Source organism: Hemibagrus wyckioides, linkage group LG10, assembly GCF_019097595.1.
Source record: "Hemibagrus wyckioides isolate EC202008001 linkage group LG10, SWU_Hwy_1.0, whole genome shotgun sequence".
In the NCBI taxonomy this organism is placed as follows: Eukaryota; Metazoa; Chordata; class Actinopteri; order Siluriformes; family Bagridae; genus Hemibagrus; species Hemibagrus wyckioides.
The window spans coordinates 19037422-19055000 of record NC_080719.1 but is presented as its reverse complement, the minus strand read 5'-3'; the positions used below and the strand labels follow the sequence as shown (position 1 = coordinate 19055000).

Sequence of the window (17579 nt, the reverse complement as noted above, 5' to 3'; positions counted from 1 at the left end):
AACAGACAGCTGAAGAAAATATCATATGTTTAAAGCCACTGGGTGAAACATTTTGTTCTTAAATGTCGATAAGAGCATGTTTTTTTTTTTTGGGCATGAGCAATAATTTATATTGCAATGTAAGGATAAACTAATAAAGCGATCTCTTTCTAAATCTTCAACTTCAACGGTAAAACAATAAGAAACGATAATAGTTTGCCGACACACATTTAAAATGTACCAGCGTTTCCTTTTTATTTCATTCATGTGTGGAAGGCAGATTAATGACATCAGCTGATGCTGTCTCATGTTCATATGTTGCTTTTACCTCCATCAGAATTAGGTTTGTAATGATATCTGGTGTGGTTTGTGTTTGAACAGAGAACAATTAGATGTCATCAATACAAAAGTGTAAATATCGAACACACCCATTAGTAAGTCCGGAGCGGCTGTAACTGGGAGCTGGGAGCAGTGTCAGTGGCTTTAATTCGATGACCATTGACAGAACAGTTTATTAAATGATTTTTTTTTTCATCCTTGAAATTTACTTGCCTACTGAAACATGACTAGCGTACTTGTTTGTGGTATTGCTATAAGATTTCAGCACTAGTGTGATTTTTATATAGCAAACATTTTGTGTACTTGTATACTGGCTTATGTTACTGAAATAGTTGTAGGTGTGTGTGTGTTTGTGTGTGTAAGCCCTCACAGCTAGGCCTATGTCAGTCTTAAGCAGACTCCTAGACTATATATATTGATATACAGGCCCAGAACACCAGAGCTGGGAAATAATGCAGATCTAGATTGCTTAGGTGATGGCTGGTAAATTTCAGGAGAAACACACACTCTGGCTTCATCATCATACAGTCAGAGCACACATACGAGCAGCTAGTGAAAGAGAAAGAGGAGGACGGCGAAAGCGCAAAAGGAGAGAGAGGTCAGGAAACTGCCCAGGGGTCAGGAAAGAAATAACAAAAGACTCAAATGGAGGGAAGATGGAAAACGAAATCAGGGCAGTCAAGAAGGGTTAGAGGCAAGGAATGAGATTTTATCTGATGAACAAATCCACGTTGCCTGTACCTTGATTTCATGAACTAGCATGTTCAGAGTGTTTTGTTTTGTATTCACTTTGTAGATGTGTGAGGCAGGGTGAGAGAATCTGTAGATTATCCTAATGTTGAAAAGACACAGAAATTAGAGGCAGAAAGAAATGGTTTAATTGAGTAAAGCAGCGTTAGGTGTATGGGGTGTGTGAAGAGTGAATCATGTCAAGCCGGTTTGAGGAGTTGTTGTGGTTATTACGACTTGTTTCGATCTCGCACAGACTTTGTGGGTGGAGACCGGGGTCAGAGAGTCCCCTCATACAATGTGCCCCGCCCTGATCTCTCGACACACACGCCCACACTTGCCATGCTCTTGTCTGTACACACACCATCCTCTCACGAACTTTGCTCAGGCTTAACTCGTCGAAAAGAGTATTGTTTCGGTTATTGTTCTTTTCCGCAGGCAAGTTGATGTCGGGTTATTATTTAAAAAAAAAATAAATGTCAGCATAACAAAAAGTCTGGAATGTTTCTGAGTAACGTTTTTTTGTTGTTGTTGTTGTTGCAGATTTTAATATTTGGCCTCGTTCTGCGCCAAGGAAGCAATGATGGCAATGCAAAGTAAGTTATGTAAATTAAAAGAATGCTATTCATTTAGACATAGTTCTGTTTATAGTTTTAACAATTCACTGGCACTGTAAAATAGTAAAAACTGGAAATACTACTAGTGCTTGGGTTCTACAAGAATGAGTAATTTGCCTTTGCAATAAATTTAAATTATTTCATTTTATAAATTATTTTACCTGATGAGAGAGCAGGATTTACATTTAAATTTTTTTTTTTTTTTAAATAATAAATTATGGCTTTTACCTGGACTTTTCATTAAAGGTAAATGGTTTAGACAGTTCAGTTATCCTGGCAGGCTGCATGAAAACTGTCAGGTTAATTGGAGTAAAGCTCGGAGTATTTAAGGAGAAAAGAATTCATTCATGCATTAAATCAATTTAAAAAAAAAATCATGTCCTTTCATTGAGTGTCTTACTGACCTATTTTCCCTCAACACACTTTAGAACAAAGATTTATTAAACAAAGACATTCGTAAAACCTAGCATTTGCAGAGTACATCTCAAGTTATGTATTATTTATGTTTGTTTATTTATTTAATATTTATTGCATTTATTAATAGGCTGATGAGGGATTATAAAGTTTGCAGAAAATATGATAGGTACTCAGTCTGTCATTAGTGGAATTTGGCTAAGTGTGTGTGTGTGTGTGTAGTGGGTGAACATGATGGTATGGTGAAGGTTACAGAGTGGCAAAAGACGTATTATACAACGGATTCAGGCATCCAGTCGGGAGCCACCACAGTGCGTACAGATGACGATGGGACAGAGTACAACAAGAAATACACCTACACCACCACCACAGTTACTGAGAACCCTGCAGGTGAGAAACTCGAACCGATCCGAATTGCTTTAGTTCTGGTCTGTCTTAAAAGTGACCAGAAAATGTGGTCAAGGTACTGGATCTTTCTAAGCACAGCAGTTGTGTAGTGTGTGTTGCATCTTGAGTGGACACCAGTCTTTTTTTTAAGGTTAGGTGTAGGTTTTTTACTGTAAATTGTATTATACACAGAGCCTTTCAGCACACTTAGCACTTGACTGTATAGTGTACACTTATGGGACTGTAATGTAGTAATGGCTCATCTTCACACTATCCGGTGTCATGCTGAAGAACACGGACTCCTTTTCAGTCTGATTCCTTTCAAGAACATTTGTTTCTTCCTCTTGTCTTCTCAGGGAGGTTTTCCTTACACCTCTGGCTTGCTCATTTGGAGTCCAAATCTAAATTTCTATATAGCTGATTTGTGATGTTGCTAAAAAAAAAAAAAAGTGTCACACAAATTAAACTGAATTGAATTAAAAATCCTTACAAAGTTGCCGTACAGATATCTAATCTTTCTATCTGAAGTTTCTTTTCGTGTGTTTGAATTGTGGATAGACACTGGTAGCAGTATTTTTGCAGAACACATGGTAGCTAGTCTAACGTAGATGGATCTTCAGGCTCACTGACCGGCATGCAACCATAGATCGTTGGTTTGAGATAATGAGTCTGTACTGTGAACTTGACATCATTTAGAAAATCCAGTGTTGCTCAGCTGTAAACTCTGTGGCTTCCTTCTTTCATGAGGGAAGTAGAGCGTCATGACGGCTTTGTTTCCAGGGGGAAAGGACATATAAATGTATTACTGCGTTTGTTTTTTGTTTTATAAGGACATATAAATGTATTCTGCGTTTTTTATGTAAAACGTCTGTAGAGGTTCCAAAACATAAATAAAGCGCAGCCTCACTGTTTCATCTGTTTAATCTGTGGCTGCACTGCCAGCTTAGTCATAGCCATCATGTCTAAATTTGGCTTTAACTGTAATATGCCTTTAAAAATTGAGCTTGCTCTAGTTTCCATGACATTTGCATTCATGCAAACGCAGTTAGTCCAGATTGTTGTTCCTGTTTTCAGGCTTTTGTTCCCATTTTAATCATCAGTAGCTCAGGACAAAGAAACGCATCACATTTCCCCTTCTGCTTTCCTTACCATGTCTACACACAAATACCAACTCTCTCCTTCAGACATGGAGGCACAGTACACCATGACCAGAGCCCAGCGCGTGAGGCAAGCCATGTTCCCTGAGACTATGGTGGAGGGGACGACCGTTTTGTCCACCCAGGTGGATTCAACCCAGCAGACCAACGTGCAGAGGCTGGCCGAACCTTCACAAATGCTCAAGGCAGCCATCATCCACCTGATTAACTACCAGGATGACGCCGAGCTGGCAACCCGCGCCATTCCTGAGCTCACCAAACTCCTCAACGATGATGACCAGGTACATGAAGGGTGTCCTTTTGTTACTCTGTCATGAATAGACAGATGTTGTAGTGTGTGCACCATTGTGACACTTTTTTTCATGAGGCAGCATGTAAGGTAGACCTGAGGTAGTTATGTACCTTTCTTCCTAAACACAGGACAATTGTTGTTCTACTGCATTCTTATATGGTATAATGTCTGATCGAATACCATTAAAATCTCTGAAAACAGTATGACCTTTAAATGTATTTTTTACTTTAGGTGAAATTGAAGAAATGATCTGTGCAGAACATAATGTGTTTTTTGTTTTTAATTAAATAAATATTAAAACGCTGCATGCTGTGAAAACCGTTAACCTCTGACTTTGTCCATTTGTCCAGGTGGTGGTGAGCAAGGCGGCGCAGATTGTGAACCAGCTGACGCAGAAGGAGGCGTCCCGGCGTGCTCTGATGCAGTCGCCCCAGATGGTGGCGGCTGTGGTGAGAGTCATGCAGAACACCAGCGATATGGACACGGCCCGCGCCACCACCAGCATCCTGCACAACCTGTCACACCAGCGTGAGGGCTTACTGTCCATCTTCAAATCAGGAGGCATTCCTGCACTGGTGCGCATGTTAAGGTGAGAACGCAGCAGCACAAATTTGGAGGATTACTCTCAAGATCCCCTCTCTACCTACCTCTAAATATTCCAAATATGTCCATGGTTCTGGAAGCATAATCGGGCGGTCCATAATTTTGTTATGTAGTGGAAAACACAACCTACCTACCTATATTTTATTCCGGTAAATAACGTCAGGCGGACTCTAATGATTATTTTAATAAACATATGTTCTATAGGTGGACAGTTCAGGAAAAAAAATGCTTTCTATTGCTCCAGTAAATAGCCATAAAATTATTGTATATATTTATATTGCAGGACTAATAAATAAATACATGATCTCTTGATGGAAACTATCAAATTGAATTAAATATAGACTGTATTTATGGAAGTCATTGAGCCATGATTTCTAAAAGTATTATTTTTTTAATGATTTAAAATGAAATTATAAATATTTTTCAGTTACTTGTTGCTTATAGTGATTTTTTTTTTTTACAGGTGCCAGAAATTGACTTGTGATGTTAATAAAAATGTTTATTTTTTTCCAGAAAAATACATTTACTTCAATTTAAAGTTAGATTGTTTTAAACTAATCAACTCAAGAAGTTTTAGAAACTGGCATGATTTTTTTAGCCTTAGCCCACAGCGCTATAGTGTGCGTCAACCAAGTAATGTGTGTGTTGCAGCTCTCCTTTGGAGCCAGTGCTGTTCTACGCCATCACCACACTCCACAACCTGCTTCTACACCAGGAGGGGGCCAAGATGGCCGTACGTCTGGCGGACGGCCTGCAGAGGATGGTGCCACTCCTGAAGAAATCCAACCCTAAGTTCCTGGCCATTACTACAGATTGCCTTCAACTTCTTTCCTATGGCAACCAGGAGAGCAAGGTGTGTCTCTTTTTTTTTTTTAATTACATCCTTAATTTTTTCATTAGCCAGTGATGAGCCACAGATTTGTAAGAGTAAAGTTTATATATACAGTTTTGTATATACAGTATACACTAATTAGCCATAACATTTAAACCATTGACATGAACAGTGTTTATTTCGTTACAATGACAGCAGACAGGTGTTACATTTGGATATGAAGTGGATACCCAAAACAGTCAGATATCGAAGTTAATGGGGGAAAATGGGTGTTAGGATCTAGACAATTTACAAATGCCAGATTGTGACCACTAGACAACTGTCTCTCCAAAACAGCGGACCGTGTTTGGGTGTTCCTAGTATGTAGTGGTTACAACCTAACAAAAGTGTACCAAAATAGGACCACCGGTGAACCAGTAACAGGACATCTCATTGACCTGGTTCATTGACAACAAGGCTCACTGACACACATGGTAGTGAAGGCTGTGAAGTGTGGTAAGATCCCACAGAAGAGCAACTGTATCACAAACAGCTAAAAAAAAATGTGAATGCTGGTTATAGTACAGTTGTGACAGAACACACAGTGCACCAGAGCTTTACTATGTATGGAGCTGTCAGGGTGACCATGCTGATTCCTGTCCACTGCTGAAAGCACCCACAATGAACACCTGAGGATCAGAACTGAGGTGTTGATTTGGACTCAATTCTCTAAATTCGATTGAGCACTTGTAGGATCTGCTAGACAGACAAATTCGATCCATAGACCCCACACCTCAGGGTTTTCTGCCTCGCTCTTCCAAAATACCCCAAAGTGGCTTAATAATCTCAGATCTGGTGACTGGTCCAGCCACGGGAGATGTAAAACTTCTCTTTCATCTGAATATTGATCCCGTGGAGCTCCAGCCAGACAGTTTTGGTGGAAACGGGGGAGTCAGGATGTTCTGCAGTAAGCTGAGGTTTTAAGCTTTGTGGATACGGGTCAGTACACGGACATCCATTTCAGACACCTACCTCATGCATCGCTGGTTACTCCTGTTGGACGGTATGTGGTTTGTCTTTCATGGTGTTGTACCCTGGTGACCCTGGCTCTCGATACAGTTGTCCTATTGATTCACACTTATGGAATGTGAAATCAGTGAATATTGACTACCACATATAGTCGTGAAACCTCCAACACTGTATTGGCCAGAATTTCAGTTTCATTGTCCAAACCCTGTTTGTATGTATGTACATATACCACATATATCAGACTGCATAAATGCAGCTGTACCAATTGTGTGTGTGTGTGTGTGTGTGTGTGTGTGTATATCTATAACCAGATTAGGTTAGCAAACCCTGTCTAACCCCTGTATTTTCTGTGCTGTGTGTTTTACAGTTGATAATCCTGGCTAACGGAGGCCCTGATGCCTTGGTGCGGATCATGAGTATGTACAACTATGAGAAGTTGCTGTGGACCACCAGCCGCGTACTGAAAGTGCTGTCAGTGTGTCCTAGCAACAAGCCGGCCATCGTAGAGGCTGGTAAGTGAGAGCTGAGAGACCTGCTGCTCTTTTAGCAAGACAATCAATCTCTGGGGAGTCGCATGTTCCAGTGAGAACGCTGGCTCTTTCTCTTTCAGACGGTCTTTATTGCTGTTTTGTCTACTTTCCTTTCCCTCTTTATGGCACTTCCGGAAAATGTCTCAGTTTTTGGTGCATGGTGCTGACATAGCATGTATCTGCTGTTTTTATACTGGCTTTAACATGTCACTGTAACTGAACTGTTTGATGTTGGAAGAAGTACAAAGTGTAAATTGAACTTTATAACTGAATCATCAGGTTGTGGTAGTAGTGATTTTTTTTTTTTTCTCTTCCTTTGATTCTAAACCCCTCTTGTCCTGTCACCCCATCCATTACCCCCACCCCTACACACACACACACACAGGTGGAATGAGTGCTCTGGGAAAGCATGTGACCGGCTCTAGTCAGCGGGTGACACAAAACTGTCTGTGGACTCTGAGGAACTTGTCTGATGCTGCCACCAAACAGGTCTGTGGAAATCTCAAATCTTCAAAGTTCTCACCTTCTGCTCCTGTAGATTACTGGCTAATAAGATAGTTATGCTGTCCTAATTTCTGTAGTTTTATGGCTCAGTAATTAAAATATTTCTTTAAACAGCAAAAAAGGTAGGTAGTTTGTTCACACTGAAAATTCCAACAAGAAAAAGTGAACTTATTCGTATTTATTCACCTGAAAAAGCAAAGTCCTACATTCTACACACTTCAACACTCGCAGCCCTGTGCTTATGTAGTGGAAGAGGGGTGGGGCTACCAGGCACTGACACTGGAGGAGGAAAAAATATCAAGATGGCCGACGACACTGGTGCCAAAACATGTTAGAAATGCCTCAAGTTTTTCCCGCGTTGTATGATTTTATTTTTTTAAAACATTTTAAAAGGTCATGTTCACATTATGTGAGTTTGCCCTCAGCTGGGACACAGCATATGTTCCCGGTTAGCAAAAAAACATTTTAAATAGTGTTCCATTTGAGATGATACTACACTTCATTACACCAGACGCTAGAGTACATAAGAACATCATTTGGGACGCAGAGTTGCGGTGATCTTTAGAAATTCTTTTCCGATTTTGTCAAATAAATGGCCTTAAGACATGCTACATCATGTGTTATCTGTAATCTGTATGCTTCCTCCCTGACTAAATCCTCTGCCTTAATCAGTACACACCATCACAGGAATTTAGTTGTTGTCTGTCTCTCTCCATGCAGGACGGCCTGGAAGGGCTGCTGCAGATTTTGATCGGACTCCTCGCCAACGATGACAAGAACGTTCTGGCTTGCGTGTCTGGAACCCTGTCGAATCTGACGTGCAATAACGCCCGTAACAAGACATTTGTAAGCCAGAACAATGGTGTTGAGGCTCTGATCCATGCGCTGCTGCGTGCTGGAGAAAAGGAGGATGTGGCTGAGCCCGTCACCTGTGCCCTGCGCCACCTCACCAGCCGCCACCAAGATGCCGAGCTGGCACAGAATGCTGTGCGCATGCACTACGGCATCCCGCCCATCGTCAAACTGCTCAACAAGCCACACTACTGGCCTGTTGTTAAGGTGAAAAAACTAGATGAAGCTTTATCGTAGTGTGGAGGGGTTTTATTTGGTTTATGTGTATATATTTCTATTTTTTTAAATGTGAAAATCAGTACAGTTATCTGAGTTGTACAAAGGCGTGTGCATGCATGTGAGTGTGTGCACACTGCTCATCACAATCAGAATATTAGTCTTGTTTGTGTCGCACAATTTACAACAGAAATTAGAACTTGCTATGAACAGATGTAGCATTAAGATTTGAAATAGAACTGCCTTCGTTTTTCTCTCTTTAGGCAGTGGTCGGCCTGATCCGTAACCTGGCGCTGTGCCCAGCCAATCAGCCACATCTCAGAGACTCTGATGCGATTCCCAAACTGGTCAGTCTGCTAAAAAACGCCCACCAGGACGCTCAGAAGCACGGTTCAGCCAGCCAGCAAACTTACCAGGTTGGCTATGACTCTCTCACACACAGGAACCCAGTAACATTACTCTTTACTTGAGTTACCTAATGATTTATTTATTCATTCACTAACACGGTGGTTCGAGTTTCCAGATCTTATTTCACATCTGGTTTCTCATTTTCTCTTAGGATGGTGTGAGAATGGAGGAGATTGTGGAAGGTTGCACAGGAGCGCTGCATATCTTGGCCAGAGATCCTGCTAATAGAGCCATGATCACTGATTTGAATACCATCCCACTGTTTGTGCAGGTTAATATCCCAGACCGCCATTTTCTCCATTCTGCCTATACACCAAGGGCTGTGACTCTGTCTTAACACACACACACTCTCTCTCTCTCTCTCCAGTTGCTCTACTCCCCAGGAGATAACATTAAGCGGGTGGCTGCTGGAGTGCTCTGTGAGCTGGCTCTGGATAAGAATGCAGCTCTCTTAATTGATAGCGAGGGTGCCGCTTCCCCGCTCATGGAACTGCTGCACTCCAACAATGAGGGCATCGGTATGTACAATAAACAAGACCATAATATATGCAGTAAGGGAAAATTGCATGCTTAGTTGAATTTAAGAGCACATGTAACCTAAGAAAAATGTCTAACTATTGATGTGGAAATTATTGGAGATTTTTCTAATCCAAATTAATTTTTAAATTTCTGCTTTAAAAATTCCATTTTGTAGTTTCACAGCTACATTTTTTTGTATTATTAACTCCAAAAAAAAAAAAGGAAAGGTCGGTGAGGGAAAGACACAACGTGAAATGTAAAATTGGCGTTCTCCATCTTTTTTTTTTTTTCCTTAAGGAATAAAATCCTTCGAAAGCCTGGAACGATAACAGCTGCCTCTCACTTCACAACTTTCATCTTCTCTTCTCTCTGAAATGTGATCGCTTTATAGTGTTTATAACACGCAGAATTACTACAGTGTCTTAGTCTAGCTTTTAATTAAGCCGCTCAAGACCAGGGTGAGGATCACAGTATCGGTTTACTCTGAGAGTTGATGGTGCTAATGAAATGATTTGATTTCCTCTCTCCGTTAGCAACATACTCGGCTGCCGTGCTCTTCCGCATCTCCGAGGACAAAAACGCTGATTACAGGAAACGCATGTCGGTGGAGCTCACTCACACTCTGTTCAAACATGATCCAGCAGCGTGGGAAGCGGTGAGTGTGTCTTAACGTGTGAAGCACCCACAGAATAACACGAGGTCAAGCCGGAGCCGGTTATCGTCCCGAAGGACGTTCAGACTGACTTTTGTCTCCCGTTGTGTGTGTTTTCAGGCGCAGAGTTCAATGATGATGGATCCTGGCTTTATGCAAGAAGGTGCGGACCCGAGTTTAAATACGTACACTTAACCTATTAACAAGCTTCTGATAAGATTAGAATGCATCTAGCTCTAATTTTATCGCATCACCACATACAACTGCACTAATACTAATGCACAGAGAGGGATGTGTATCTGTAAATTGTGTATGTTTTACAGATCCTGACCTTCGCTTTGCTAGTGTCGGGTTTGGAGGATATGATGGGGAAATGGGTGACGATTACCCACAAGCCTTTGACACAATGGGCCGAGGCTACACTGATGCTTGCTAACAGGTTGTTACATGTACAAACCCATATCATTCTGTCTGACACATTGTTCCTGCTCAGACTTGCTTACTAACGCTGTTTCTCTCGTAAACTGAGCCAAACGGCTTTCTCTTTCAGTTTTACCTTATAAAAGTTCAATTATAAAAAGGGGGTCCAAACTTCTAAAGCATTCGAAAGCAAAAAACATTTTCTTGGTTGCCACTTCACTTTAGAAAAGGATTTATTCAAGAATTTATGAAAGGTTTTCCATTCTTAATGGTTTCTGAGCTCTTCTTGCACTTTTTGGCTCGAGCTACGACTTGATCCATTTAGAGGAGGAAAAAATCTACTTTTATTTTGTTTATCTGTGTTATCACAGTCTGCTATTACAGTCAGGTGAAAGGAAAGGGCTTCAGAGTTTGGATCCCTTTGCATTATAATAAGATTGTTTTAATGTATTGGTGTGTGTTGTTTTTGCAATGTCAGTCCACACAAACAGACTTATTTATCAAACTAGATATAAAAAAAATCTTTTAATTTGAACAAGAAATGTGATCATGAATCTCCAGTTTGGAAAACGCTCATATCCTACGTGAGCTGCCGAGTTTTTGTGTAAATGTATGGGTTATACGTAATGATGCGAAATCTGATTGGTCTTTAAATGAGCTGTTGCAGTTTTACGCACAGATTATTGCAACTTCCGTGCGTTCATACAGCTTGTTTACTTCAAGTGCACTTTCAGAACAAATGTATGAAATGAAGACAAAGTGCAGATTTGGTATTGTATGAAGAGAAAACGGTGTCGTGTTAAAGGAGGAAGGGTTGCGACGACTGGAAGATTTATCAAAGGTGTGTGTGTGTTGTTTTGTTTTTTTAACAGAATACTAATGTTTCAAGAAGAGCACTAATCGAGGAAACGCTTCGTGAGTGAAGACGAGGGACAAGCGGCTCTGCGCACACACACTACTGTATGATATGCAGCGATCACTGTGCTGTGAGGGGAGGAATGGCATATTACTCAACACTGCCTTCTCACACATTGAATACACACATTGTCTTACCTTCTTTTTTTTTTTTTTTGTAGAAAATGTATTTTAAGGGTTACTTGGGGGTTTGTAAACTCATTACACAAGAGGAACGGTAATCTACCAAAGAGATTTTATCGATTATACTCAGTTTTGTTTTTTCTTAAGCACATAGAGAAAGCTGGCAGCACTGAGACGGAACAGTGCAAATCAATTGACCCCAATTCAGCTTTAAGCTTTATCCACTGAGGTTTTATGGGTTTTAAGGGACAGATAAGCACATAAACGTAACCTCTCTTCCCACAGCACAGCTTTGTTAAACCCACCATAGGGCTGAGCATTCTAACACATCGTAGTGTTATATTAACTCAAGCTTTTAAACTCGAGCATTTGTGCCATAATGATGGACATGTGACTTGCAAACTTACTTTTTATCAGTTACTAAAGTCATTGTAGTGCAAATTTCTATACTTTATTCTGGCTTCTTTTTTTCTTCCTTGCACAGCAGCCACAAAAATAAATGATTGTACTTTTTAATCACGTTTAAAATCTTATTTTCTCCAGAGCATTGGGTAATATTTTTTTTCCCCCCTCCCACCTTGTCCAGTTCTGCCCCCTGCTGCACCATGTGGTCATGTTTTAAAATGTTTTGCCTACTGATCATGATGTTCATTTCTCCTGTATCACATCATAACACTATCGACTAAACAGGATTCTACAACAGTCAAGCTGTGGCCAGGTTCAAGAGTTGATTATAGTTTTTTTTTTTTCCCCCTTTTAGATTCTAGATCATTGGCATTACACAATGATGATTAACTCTGAGTGGGAATGTTGGATGTGTGATAATTGTCTTTATAGTGTTTCTACATCATACTTTATAACAAAAAAAATCTACAAAATAAAATCAATCAGTTACTAACTGAACTGTGGTGCCCTTTTCTGATATTAGTATAATTAGTCAAGAAAGATTTTAAAATCCTGTACATTTATTTACATTAAAACGTAAAATGTACACTCAGTCTAAAAAAAAAAAAAAAATTCAAATAATTTCACAAAAACATTTCAGAAAGCGATCTTGCTTGAAAAATTAAAAAAAAAAAAAATCACAAAAATAAATATTGCTGTGAAAATAAAGGTCTTGAGGAAACATGGAGATGAATGCAGGAGGATCGTGGCTGTAGTGAAGGAGATCATGGCAAGCCTGCAGCCAGGATGCTGCCCAGTAATGCACGATCCTTTAGAGCGTTCTCCACATCCTTCTCCTCGATCTTCAGAGAGATCTGTCCAAAAAAAAAAAAAAAAGCTATTTAACCGAGTATTTGAGAAGGTTTACAAATGCAAGACAAAATGATGAAGTTTCTTCTATGGGAGAAATCAGATTAAAGTTCAATCCAAAAAATGATATCTATATATCTATATCTATCTGACTTCTTTACAGCAGATGAAAGTCTCAGATTTGTCTAGTAATCTTCATTTCCCAGCCTTCAGGTTGCAATCAGCCTCAGAGCAAAGTGTAAGTACCAGGATAAACAAGGCAGGTCAAAATGCTGGTTTACTCAACAAAATAGTGTTTTTGGATATCAATTCTGTTAATTTGCACTCTTCAAACATGGTTTAAAATGACAAACGCCTCTCGACAACACACTATGGCACTTTAGCAAATATCTCCAAGCATTACTGCATACATGCCCGCAATCATTCCAAGTCATCTGCATGGTTCCCCCCCCCCCTTCCTCTATGGAAGGATAAGGCGGGTGAGAAGGTGCGTACCTTGGCGAGTCGTGCTTCTTTGGCTTTCTTGAGAGAGAAGATGCCTCTGCTTTCTAGTAAACTGCACAGTGACAGACATTCACCTTGGCCCACTCCACTGACCTGCCTCTGCTGGCAGAGTTTAGTGTAGGTCTCACACAGCTGCAAGCACAAGAGCGCAGGATTTCAGTTCTGATATTTGTACTTAAATCAACTACACCTACAGGGCTTGAATAAACACTAGACTAGTATTTAATTAAATACACTGACTAAAAAAAACACGCGTGAATCGTGTTTTTGTATAAAACTCACCTTGCCCAGCTGAATCTCTCGACTCTTGCCGTTGCGTGTAAGCAGTAGCAGGCAGCAGACCAGCAATTTCTGCTGCAGAGGGAAACTTTCTCCTTCTTCTCCCCCATTGGAGGCCATGCGATCTCCGTACACCTCGGACAGAACCCTTGCCACCTGAGGAACGCTCACACGTGGCGCTGCAATGAGAGAAACAAACGCATTTTAGACATTTCCTTCTATTAAAATGAGCAGACACACTGACACCAAGCTAGAAAACTAGCAATTAAGAGCAGTCACTACTTCTGTGTGCACAAGGAAGATGACACTCCATACCAGGAGGTGGCAGTAGACTATAAAAAATGTATGTAAATAGCATATTACACACTGTACTGAATAAGACCAGTTAATGCTTCCAGTTACACCCTGATTAAGGGAAGTGAGCGATCATGGCAACTCATGAGCAAGCGATACAATCAGAACAGCAAAACACAACCTCCCTCTTCTTTAATACTAAGCTAGTTCAGCATGTTTTAGTCTTTTTAATCTTACCTTTAGTATTTGAGTTTGTAGTGGTGTCTGTCGATTCAGAAGGCATTTTGGATCTGTTGTTAGACTCGACCATCTCTACGGCTCTCCTGTGAGGTGAGGAAAACGGGGCAAATTGGAGAATTATGCAAGAGTTAGAGATATTAACACGAGACATGAGAGATATTAACAAGAGTGAGTGGAAAAACCAGAGTTAACCAGAGCTCTCGTACCTGCAGATGTCTAGTGCTTTCCGGGCATCTCCCGACACTGCAGAGACCTTTCGGGCACAAAACTGTACAGCAGCAGCATCAAGAACACCTTCACCTGACACCTGAAAGAGTAAGAGCTTAAAGGTTAAACTGTGGAAGGGGTTTAGAAGAACATTTCAAAACTCCTCTGTGTGTATGTGTACGATGCCTTACCTGTGTGAGCCGGTCCTGGACGATGGCTGCAAGCTCCTGGCGGCTGTAGGGTGGGAAGTGAAGAAGCTGTGGCCTGCAGTGAGGCTTGGCCTGCAGTCTGGGCAGAATACGATCCGTCAGGTCGAGGGCGTTTGCGATACCTGAGCATTAAAAGTTTAAACAAGTTAATTTAGGAAACACTGTCAGTTCTAATGCTTTGCTTAATTTTGCACAGTAACAGATACATATAGATAACGCAGCACTAGAGAACAATATAATGAATAACTCACCAATCAGACACAGACGAGACTTGGGAAGATAAGGCCATTCGAAGATGGTATAGAGAACATCTTGGGCCTTGCTGTCCAGCTGATCCATCTCATCCAGTACCAAAAGACTGCCATAAACATAAGCCAAAATAAATAAGGAAACCCAAAAGACCAATGCACATAGACACTGCTGAGAGAGACAGACAGAGAGCTTTGCTAGTAAAAACCTCTAGCCTCTGCACACTTACACAGTGGGGCCTGAACTGGTCAGCAGTTTCTCAAGCTTTCCATCATTGTAGCCTCTGGACGTTCCCAGTTTTTCAGCCAGGAGAGGGAAGATAGAATGGGAGCTACGAAGAGTCATGCAGTTTATCACCACAGTCCGCACACCTTTAAGGAAAGCCTGGAAGACAAACAGTAGAAGATTTTATTGTAACTCATTGAAAACTTGTTTGATTTTACAGATACACATTACATACAACTACATTATGATTGATTTACAATAAGAGTATGCAAGACACAATGTCTTTTAACCCGTTGCACATCTGCAAACATCTGTTGCAAAATTATACAAAACATCAGAGCACTGCATTTTTTGTCCTCAATTCCATTGGCAAGAGGAACTATTTTTCTATAATAAATGTGTCGTCACATGGTTCGGTCAATAATACAGCATAAATGTAATGTTAATATAGTTCACCAATTCAGAGTAGTAATCCAGAGTCGCTCCATGACTCTTACCTGCTTATAAAAAATATGTTTCTAATATACCAGGACAACATACATATACCACGATGCTGCCACACTATTAGGGCAAAAATCTACCTATTGCATAGCTTTAATGCCACCTGTCCTCAAAGTTCACCTTGCGTTCTTGAAGCACGCAGTTCAAGCAGGCTGTCTTTCCTGTTCCAGGAGCTCCGGAGATGTACAGGCTGGACGGCTTGCCGGGCACCACATGTTTCTCTAGGAAGGAGACGATAACACCTCGCTCGGTCTCTCTGGAGAGCAGTCGCTCAGGCACGGCCGTGTGAAGGGCCTGTTTCACAAACTGGTACTGCGATTCTGAAAGACAGCAGGGCATTCGTCACCACACCGACCGAAAATGTAACCAAATTCAAAGAAGTGACTTAAAACCTATATTTCAAAAGAAAGGTGTATTGTGAAGAACAGAACTTACTTTTTGTGACAGGGGTGGACAATTTCTCCGATGCATCAGACTCCGCTTTGGTGGGCTCTTTCAAGAGTTTGGGAGACGAAACTGGGACTGTCGAAGTAGGCCGAGGAGGAGACGCGAAGACAGGAGTGTTCTCATTAAAGGACAGCTTGCGCGGAGAGCCTAGTGAGGGTCGGCTCTGTTTGGGCGGAGAACCCTGAAGAGACTGTGGCAGGTTGCATCCATTCTCGTCACCTGAAAAAAATAAATAGGTTAATTAGTATTTTACACACTAGTGCTTAAAATGCCAGAGGAAAGGACAAAAAGTGCACACTTTTTTTTTAAATACCTGTGCGCTTTCTGGGGCTCAGAGGGAGTCTCGGAGATGAAGGGATGTGTTGGAGCATATGGTGTCGGGGGGACAGAGGAATGGCCTGGAGGTCTGCAACACTTTTCGTTCTAGGAGAAAGCGGGATGGCTCTGGCATCCGAGGCTGCTTTCATAGGAGAGAGTGGGCCAGTTCGGACCCCCAAGTTTGTCTTTCTGGGAGAAAGAGGGATAGCCCGGGTGTCCAGAACATGCTCGGAGTCAGGCTGAGATGAACTTTTGGGTTGGGAAGACACCCTGGAGGATTTGCGCTTAGGGAACTGAAGAGTTGGCTGTCTCTGAGAGCGAGTGGTGGGCATTTTCACCAGACCAGGCTTTAATCCTGAATGAGGAAGTGAATGAAGTGATGGTCATTTTACACATTAAACAAGATAGATCCTAAAAGCGTTCATGTGCTGCGTTCACCACACAAAACCTCACAGGAAACAGGATAAATGATGCAAGCTTAGTTTGTTTTCCCAAGTTTTAAAGAACTGTCGTACAAGCTCAATAAACTCTAAGAACAACACTTAGTATAATAAAGTTAAAAGATTTGTAAATTAAACACGGTTACAGATGATTAGATCCGGGTCTTGCGCGCGGAAACAGTCTGGCCTACTCATTGCGCCTAAACCGCAATAAAAGGCTAAATAAACAAGCGAAATCGAAATCTAAACAGCATGAAGAGGGTTAGTAAAATAAACGAGATTTAAATAAGGTTAAATGTGAAGAAGTTCTATCATTTCTGACTTGCAAAGTAGTTTTAGCGAATCAGACAAATAACCCGTTCTTGTATTTGGCGCCAAGCAATTTCAACACATATGTACAACTTCCGGGTTTGAACTCCTGTCCCATACACATTACACTCAGGACAATATAGATCGTTTTAAATGTACCTTAAATTCTCAAATCTTACCTAGTGTCGGGATAAAGTGTTTTTGTTTTTTTGTTTTTTTAAAAAAAAGAAAAAAGTTTCCAGTCACAAAAATGTCCAGAAAAGCTCCGTGTCTGACCGCTGACAGAAACAACTGGCGCGCTCCTCGGCTTTGAGAAACACTTCACATATCAGCTGGCGCGGTTTTTTCTCCCCTACTCTGCAAGCTGAACTCTGATTGGCTCTCTCGACTTCAAAGGCTCTGAACAACAAGTAGAAACACTGGCCCCGCCTATTAGAGGGATGGGCCACGTTGGAGATGGCGGGTAACTCTTTTGTTGACACGATGCTGAGGTAAAAGAAAGGGGGGAAAAAATTCCCGGGAAATTTTAAAGACAGTGTGAATGCTCTTTGTCTGAAGTGATGGAATTGTTGAGCTTTCAGTCTTTCTGTAACTTTATAAACGATAT

At 41.1% G+C, this 17579-nt stretch overlaps 2 protein-coding genes across 2 annotated transcripts in view; one reads left to right on the top strand and one right to left on the bottom strand.

Annotated features, from left to right (window-relative positions):
- Nucleotides 1-12399, top strand: part of jupa (junction plakoglobin a) — a 22297-nt gene extending 9898 nt beyond the window's left edge. Inside the window, exons 2-16 of the mRNA XM_058401658.1 lie at nt 1591-1643; nt 2301-2468; nt 3650-3903; nt 4265-4503; nt 5169-5370; nt 6725-6869; nt 7273-7376; nt 8112-8450; nt 8723-8875; nt 9019-9138; nt 9235-9385; nt 9920-10041; nt 10159-10201; nt 10362-10477; nt 11331-12399. Coding sequence (XP_058257641.1) covers nt 1628-1643; nt 2301-2468; nt 3650-3903; nt 4265-4503; nt 5169-5370; nt 6725-6869; nt 7273-7376; nt 8112-8450; nt 8723-8875; nt 9019-9138; nt 9235-9385; nt 9920-10041; nt 10159-10201; nt 10362-10474 — 2169 coding nt within the window. The 5' untranslated portion in view covers nt 1591-1627 and the 3' untranslated portion in view covers nt 10475-10477; nt 11331-12399. The remainder of the gene's footprint in view (nt 1-1590; nt 1644-2300; nt 2469-3649; nt 3904-4264; nt 4504-5168; nt 5371-6724; nt 6870-7272; nt 7377-8111; nt 8451-8722; nt 8876-9018; nt 9139-9234; nt 9386-9919; nt 10042-10158; nt 10202-10361; nt 10478-11330) is intronic.
- cdc6 (cell division cycle 6 homolog (S. cerevisiae)) lies at nt 11513-17306 on the bottom strand. The gene is made up of 12 exons (XM_058401659.1): nt 17152-17306; nt 16219-16578; nt 15894-16124; nt 15579-15778; nt 14962-15116; nt 14735-14841; nt 14466-14605; nt 14274-14374; nt 14065-14150; nt 13537-13712; nt 13246-13386; nt 11513-12755 (listed from the first exon to the last, which is right to left on the bottom strand). The coding sequence occupies exons 2-12, from the start codon at nt 16553-16555 to the stop codon at nt 12666-12668; spliced, it is 1764 nt and encodes a 587-aa protein (XP_058257642.1). The 5' UTR covers nt 16556-16578; nt 17152-17306; the 3' UTR covers nt 11513-12665.
- Between the last annotated feature and the right edge of the window lie 273 nt (nt 17307-17579).

What these genes read in the sequence shown, in the direction of transcription:
- cdc6 (XM_058401659.1), bottom strand. Translation starts at nt 16,555, where the DNA reads ATGCCCACCACTCGCTCTCAGAGACAGCCAACTCTTCAGTTCCCTAAG. An exon ending in GAGAGATTCAGCTGGGCAAG is followed by an intron (nt 13,387 to 13,536) that starts GTGAGTTTTATA and finishes TTGTGCTTGCAG; the next exon opens with CTGTGTGAGACCTACACTAA. An exon ending in AAGAAGCACGACTCGCCAAG is followed by an intron (nt 12,756 to 13,245) that starts GTACGCACCTTC and finishes TTTTTTGGACAG; the next exon opens with ATCTCTCTGAAGATCGAGGA.